We start from the raw sequence: 6,541 nt of genomic DNA on the forward strand, positions 1-6,541 counted from the left end.
GTCCCTGGCAACGCGCGACGCGAGTTAGATTAGAGAGAGCCGCTTGAACACCTCAAAAGGTCAAACTTACCATGCCACGGTTGACCACAGTCAAACTTCAGCCAGGCGCAGGTCCCACCGGAGTTCTTTCGCCTCTCCTCCAATGGCGAGGCAGGCAGCGGTTCGGGTACTGTAGGAGTTTCTTAGACGAGAAGCCATTGGTCGCAGGAGCAGACGCGATGTTCGACGAGATGGATACTTTGGTCGGGGAGACGAGACACGCGTCGACTTGCGGACGGTGGCCAGCCTGGAGCATTGGAGAACGGCTAATCGCGTGCGCGTCGAGGGCCCACCAGATGTCGACACGACAGCCACGGCCCCGGCGGCCCCCAAAGGATGGCGCGCCTTGTTCCTCGTCGCCGCGGGCTACCTAACCCGGACGCGTGTCCCTTCCGGCTTCCCAGCGCTCGACGCGTGCCCGACGTCGCAGGGTCCGAGCAGGGGCAGTCTCGGTGATTCACGGCGACCAAGGCACTCGAAAGGCCCTCCTTTTCTCGCCAATCTAATGGCGCTTCTCTTCCGCCTCGCCTTCCTCTTCATCTTCTTCTTGGTTGATCGAGCGCCCATCTCCATCCCATCTGTTGTAATCGATCAAACACCTAGCTTGTCGATGGATATTTCATGGTTCTAATGATAGCTTTCGCAGGTTTGCTTGAGCAAAAGCTTATCTTTGACTGAAATCTAAACTGTGTAATGCGTCGTCGAAGGAAGGATGCTAAGAGTTTGGCTTTCTATAGCAGCCTTTGTTGCTTCTCGATGAAGAGGTTTCGGCGGGAGCACAAGGAGCAAAATCTGAACTCTGATCTAAAGCGTTGGTAAGAACTAGCATAGGTTGTGTTCTCGGTAGTCAGTGTTCTTTGTGCCACTGTCGATGGAGGAAGAGGTTGCGGCTCGGGTAACGTGCTGCCCGAGGGATTTCTTGAGGCGCTTCGGCGGTGGTGGCCGGGAGGAGCTGGCGGAGGCCAAGATGGGGGAGCTCAGCGAGGCTGAGCTCAGCCTCGGCCTCTCCTTGGGCGGGTGCTCCGGGATGGAGCCGGAGGAGAGGTGCTTCCTTCGGTCGTCGTCGATCGACACGCTCTCCGCGTTTCCGCCCCGCGCCACGGCGCCTCTCGCGAGGACGTGCTCGCTGCCGGCGGACTCCGAGGAGGAACAGAGGAAGAGGAAGGAGCTGCAGAGCCTGAAGAGGCTGGAGGCGAAGAGGAAGAGGTCGGAGAAGAGGAGATCGAAAGCCGGGACGACGGACGGCAAAGATGAGATTTTGGAGGAGGAGATGGGCCACCCAGCTGTGGGTGAGGCGACCGACGGCGTGGTTCCTCCCCTGCTGCCGACGTTGGCGAGGAAGGCCAGAGCTCAGATGGTTGATGTCACACCGGAAACCCAAGTCTCCGTCGGGTCTCAGGGCAGTGGCTGCTCCGGCTGCGTCTCCGACTTCGATTGCCCACCGAAGCACGGTATGGATTTCGTTTCTGCTGCTAACCATTTCTGCAACATCTGCTCGATCATTTCTGAAGTCATTTTCGGTCCTGCATGTTGAGCTACAAGATACTGTATGTTCAGGGTTCGGCGTCGCCGGAAAGAACCACCACCGGGATGTCAGGAGCCAATCGGCGATGAATCCCACCACGTCACTGATCAGGAAACGTGTCACGTTCGGCGAGGAGGAGGATGACAGACCACGCAAGTCTGCTGGCCATGGTACGGCAAAAGGAGTCACGAGGGACATGATGCGAGACATGCCGTGCGTCTCCACCAGAGGAGATGGGCCGAGCGGGAGAAGGATAGAAGGGTTCCTCTACAAGTACAGGGAAGGGGAGGAAGTGAGGATTGTGTGCGTGTGTCATGGCAGATTCCTCACTCCCGCCGAGTTCGTGAAGCACGGCGGAGGTGGAGACGTGGCTCACCCGCTCCGGCACATTGTGGTCAACCCCTCTCCCTCGGCATTGCTGCAATGATGGTTCCCCAGACCAAGTAGTGCGATCGGGGAAGAAGAAGAACACCACCACCACCACCATCAATGTAAGAAAGGATGGAGTGGGAACAATGCTCCCTCTGATTCATTACTCCTAAGCTTCTTCCGACTGCCAAGGAACAAATCCAAAGAAGACGGTAAAGGAAGGGGCGGTGTTGGTACGTGTCCGGCGTGAGACACGTACCGCCGGTGTTTTGTTGATGGGAAATCTGCAACCATGAGCCCATTTTCATGAATCTTTTATGGGCCGTCGCTGCATTTGGTGTGCCATTTATTCTCGGATTTCTCTCTTTCTCCTCTTATAAAGGTAAAATGATGACCTTAGTCCCGAGCTAATATCATTACACTCCTCGGACTAATATCATGTGGTACCGTTCCGACTTTTGCGGAATGACACCGTGGTGTTCGACGCCAACTTGTATGATGTCAAATAACGCGGAGGTCGTGTGGTCGTCTCGTTCGGGTCCGAGATGTCACTTTATGTTAGCTTAGAGGTCCTTTGCTTGTTGTCGTGTGGATGGTGCGAAAATATACCATATCACGCTTGTAGATCTTACAGGATCTAATAAAAAAATTGAAAAAAAAAGATGGATAATTAGTCTTTAAAATCAAATAGATAAGAATCGAACGGTGGATAGCCAAAGCACAACCCATGATTGCTCGACGAGAGGAAGACCACGTCCCTGAAATCCTATCTTCCTTCGATAACCACAAGTCCAGGAGGAAGGTTGAGCTTATCACGCAGCATGTCCTAAGCCTCCATTCCATTCCGAGGAGAATGCGACATCACCATCGTTGCCAACACAATCACAGTCTTCGAGCAGTTCAACAGTCGCACGAAGGCGAAGGCCATCGACATCAAACAAAACCCAACGTAAAAACGAAGAAGAAAAAGAAGTAGAAATGGGATCAGGTTGAGTTACGAAGAGACGGCAACTCTCATTGGATCTCAAAACATGCCAAACTTATGCACCTAATCCGAGGAGGAGAATACATGAATTTGCCCCACCACACAATTGGCAGAAAGCTTCGTATCTGATAGAACGAAACGAAGCCAAATTTGGATTCCACATTTATGTTACGTAGGTATCCACCAGTCTCACTCGCAGCTTTAGCACAGGACGAGGAATCCAAATCTCTCACTCAAGCCTTGCATAGGTCAAAGCATGGATGAAGCAATGGCTTTAGGCACTCCGTTTACCAAGTCAGCACCGGAATGCTGTACTGACTCAGACGGCTTCCTTGCTTTGCAAAGATTCTCCTTGTTTATCTTTTCCTTGAAATCGAAGGCAACAAAAAGTTGTGTCCTCTCGAAGCTTATCTCTTCGTTCTGTAGCGACCTCGTCAGAGTCTGCCGCTCAAAAACAAAGAAATCATGTGTCAAAAATCAAAGGTTCCATCGTCGGTGACATGCATCATCAATTCACCACCTCCACTCTTCCTTCATCACACATATCCTTCGAGAACCAGCAACGAATTGGCCTTCTTCCATCGTTTTAGTGGTAGCACCAGAAACGGTACCGCCGTCAAGCTCGGTCTGCAGGGATGAGCTCGCGTCCTCATGCGCTCGTCATCCCTTTTCCGGCACAAGGCCATGTGATCCCCTTCCTGGCACTCTCGCACTAGTTGGTCGAGCAGGGCTTCCAGATCACGTTCGTCAACACCGAATTCAACCACGACCGAGTTGTGGCTGTCTTGTCCGATAAAAGTGGTGATGCCCGAGGAATCCATATGGTCTCCATCCCAGATGGATTGGCACCGGGCGAAGACCGCAACAAGTAGATGGTTTCTCGAGGGTCATGCCGGGATGCCTAGAAGAGCTCGTAACGAAGACGAACGAGTCAGGAGTTGAGAAGATCAAATGGATTATCGCTGACGAGAACATGGCATGGGCCTTAGAGGTGGCTAAGAAGACGGGCATCAGAGCGACTTGTTTCTGGGTTGCCTCTGAGGCCACGCTCGCGACGTTGATGAGTATTCCCGAGTTGATCCGCGCCGGGATCCTCGATGCCGATGGTAAGAGAAAGTTTGCCGAGTGGGTTCCTGATAGCCGTATCATATCATCTTCCGATGATATATACGGCAGCATCATGATTTGGTCCTTTGTGCTACCGTCGCGGTATCGATGATGCTACGAAAGTTTTTCTGTTTGGTTTTTTCTTCATCTTCAAGCTTACCTTCATGTGCTTTGCTCGTGCGTATGGGTTTCCCAAGAGAAGAACGATGAACATACACACAAACTCTCATAAAGAGTATCACTCGGATGCATCATATCATGCTTCGAACACGTTACTAACTAATCATTCTGCATTTGATGCAGGGCTGCCTCGGAGGCACGATAAGTTCCAGCTGAGCCCTGGCACGCCGTCGATTCAAACGACTCAGTTCGCATGGAATCGTGCCGGTGATGCCGATGGACAGAGAATCATATTCCAGTTCGTGGTTAAGAATAACAAGCTGCTGGAGCTCGCTGAAGATGTCATCTGTAACACATTCCATGAGATTGAATCGCCGGTTCTGACCCTCTTCCCCAACCTACCTCATGTGGGACCTTTACTTTCAGGTCAAACGTTCGGCGAGCGGATGGGGCATTTCTGGCCAGTGGACACGACCTGCGTGGAGTGGCTCGACGAACAGCCGGCCAACTCGGTCGTCTACGTTGCTTTCGGGAGCACGATGGTGTTGGGTCGACGCCATTTCGAAGAACTAGCTCACTGACTGGAGCTATCCCGCCGGCCGTTCTTGTGGGTGATGAGACGAGACCTGACGAACGAGACGAGCGTGGGTTGGCTAGATGGTTTTCGAGAACGGACCATGGGACGCGATTTGCTGATAACACCGTCAGTTCTTCGTTCCATCGGTGGCAGTTGATGCCATCGATCGAAGACGTCTTACACGATAACAATGATTGTTCGTACTACTTTTCGTCAAGACTGGTTAGCACGAACCTGTCCGACAGTTGTCACGACCGAACCTTGATTTGATCCTATCACGATTATTAGTGCACCGAAGCTAGAACCTGTCTACCAGGTTTCTTTTGCTGGGCAGAGTGAAATGGATAATTATGGAAGCTTGAATTAAATATCGAAATCGAATCGAATTAAAATTAGAATCCAATCGACAATGAGGTGGAGTGCAGTGACGACCCCCCAGCGGTGCGCACCGGGGACCATCGCCGTCGCTGCGACGAACCTGTGCCCGCCTAACTAACTACTCGAAGCCCAAGAACAACGGCGGCTAGGGCAACCCGCCACTCGAGCACTTCGACCTCCAAGGACTACCATGCCGGAATCGTCCCCACCCGGTGCCGGCGAGCCCACTGCACCAGGAGGGGCGGCATGCGGTTCGAGATCAAGGGCAACCCGTACTGGAGACTCGTGTCGGCGTAGGCGGTGTCGATCAAGGGATCGGGCACCGAGTGGATCCCGATGTCCAGGAACTGGGAAACCGGCACGCGGCTGGTGGGGCAGAGCCTCTCGTTCCGAGCGATGGCAGGACGGTGCAGTCGGCGAACCAGCAGTTCGGGCAAGACCGCCGGTTCCGAGCGACGAGACTTGGCTCGAGCAGACAGAGGTGATACGAGCGAATGGAAGCTGCTTCTTGCACGTGCCTTCTCCGTGCTCGTGATGCTATTTCGTCGAACGCTCGTCGGACATTTTACGTTGAATGTGGGGTCAATGGCCCTTTTACAAATCATTGCGGTCGAATTATCCTCTGATGTGTCAATTGCCTAAAGTACATTACATGACTGTTTACGTGTGTTTGGCAGGTGGACGTGACAGTCTTGGTTGCTATCCGCGAGCGGTAGTACGAGATCAATGTGTCCTTTGGACGTCGGGTCATCCTTTTCTCAGACAGTGTCGAAAGGTTGGCTCCCGGATTGCACACGGTAGTCGCCCGTATCTTGTCGTCGTGGCGGCGACTCCGACCAACACCCGCTCGCTTACTCTATCGACTCGGAGCGAGAATTATTATTTGGTGCCGTCCATCGCTTGTTTGAAGACTAATATTATAATTAGTAAAGTGATAGGACACATTTTTGGTAACACACCCTTTCACGGTAACCCAGAGCCACTACAGCATCAATAACGATTTCAAAGGTCATTGTAGTGGAGCACGTTGGATCGAAAAACTTGAGACAGTATCGTCAAGTACAAAGCCACCCTAAAAAACTTGGGATGGTGTCGTTAGGTACAAAGTCACCTCAAGAAACTCGAGACGACACCGTCAGGTACAAAGCCGTCCTAAGAAATTTATGACGATTTCATCAGGTACGAAGGCACCCCGAGAAACTCGAGATGATGCCATCGGGTACAAAGCCGCCCCCGAGAAGCTCGGGACGACATCGTCAAGTACGAGGGCGCCTCGAGAAACTCGGGACGATGCCGTCCCGCAGCATATGATCGATCCTCGTATATAGATATAAGTGTTCACTGCCCAGCCAGAGAGAGGGAGGATACATATTTCAGTCTTATTTTATTCAACACTGACTTAAGTTCCGAAAGGATTTGATCGAAAAACTCCTCCCGACCT

At 52.4% G+C, this 6,541-nt stretch overlaps 1 protein-coding gene and 1 pseudogene across 2 annotated transcripts; both read left to right on the forward strand.

The window, feature by feature from the left end:
- The first annotated feature begins 401 nt into the window (after positions 1 to 401).
- Positions 402 to 2,344, forward strand: LOC103983616 (ninja-family protein 1-like). 2 transcript variants are annotated; one of them, XM_009400864.3, is made up of 3 exons: positions 402 to 685; positions 777 to 1,490; positions 1,597 to 2,344. In XM_009400864.3, the coding sequence occupies exons 2-3, from the start codon at positions 911 to 913 to the stop codon at positions 1,989 to 1,991; spliced, it is 975 nt and encodes a 324-aa protein (XP_009399139.2). In that variant the 5' UTR covers positions 402 to 685; positions 777 to 910; the 3' UTR covers positions 1,992 to 2,344. The 2 variants fall into 2 exon arrangements, with proteins under 2 accessions (XP_009399139.2, XP_018681587.2); XM_018826042.2 differs by having other exon boundaries at positions 780 to 1,490.
- Positions 2,345 to 3,431: 1,087 nt separating this feature from the next.
- On the forward strand, positions 3,432 to 4,879 carry LOC108952811 (UDP-glycosyltransferase 83A1-like; annotated as a pseudogene).
- Positions 4,880 to 6,541: the final 1,662 nt, after the last annotated feature.

Source organism: Musa acuminata, chromosome BXJ2-5, assembly GCF_036884655.1.
Source record: "Musa acuminata AAA Group cultivar baxijiao chromosome BXJ2-5, Cavendish_Baxijiao_AAA, whole genome shotgun sequence".
NCBI classification, from domain to species: Eukaryota; Viridiplantae; Streptophyta; class Magnoliopsida; order Zingiberales; family Musaceae; genus Musa; species Musa acuminata.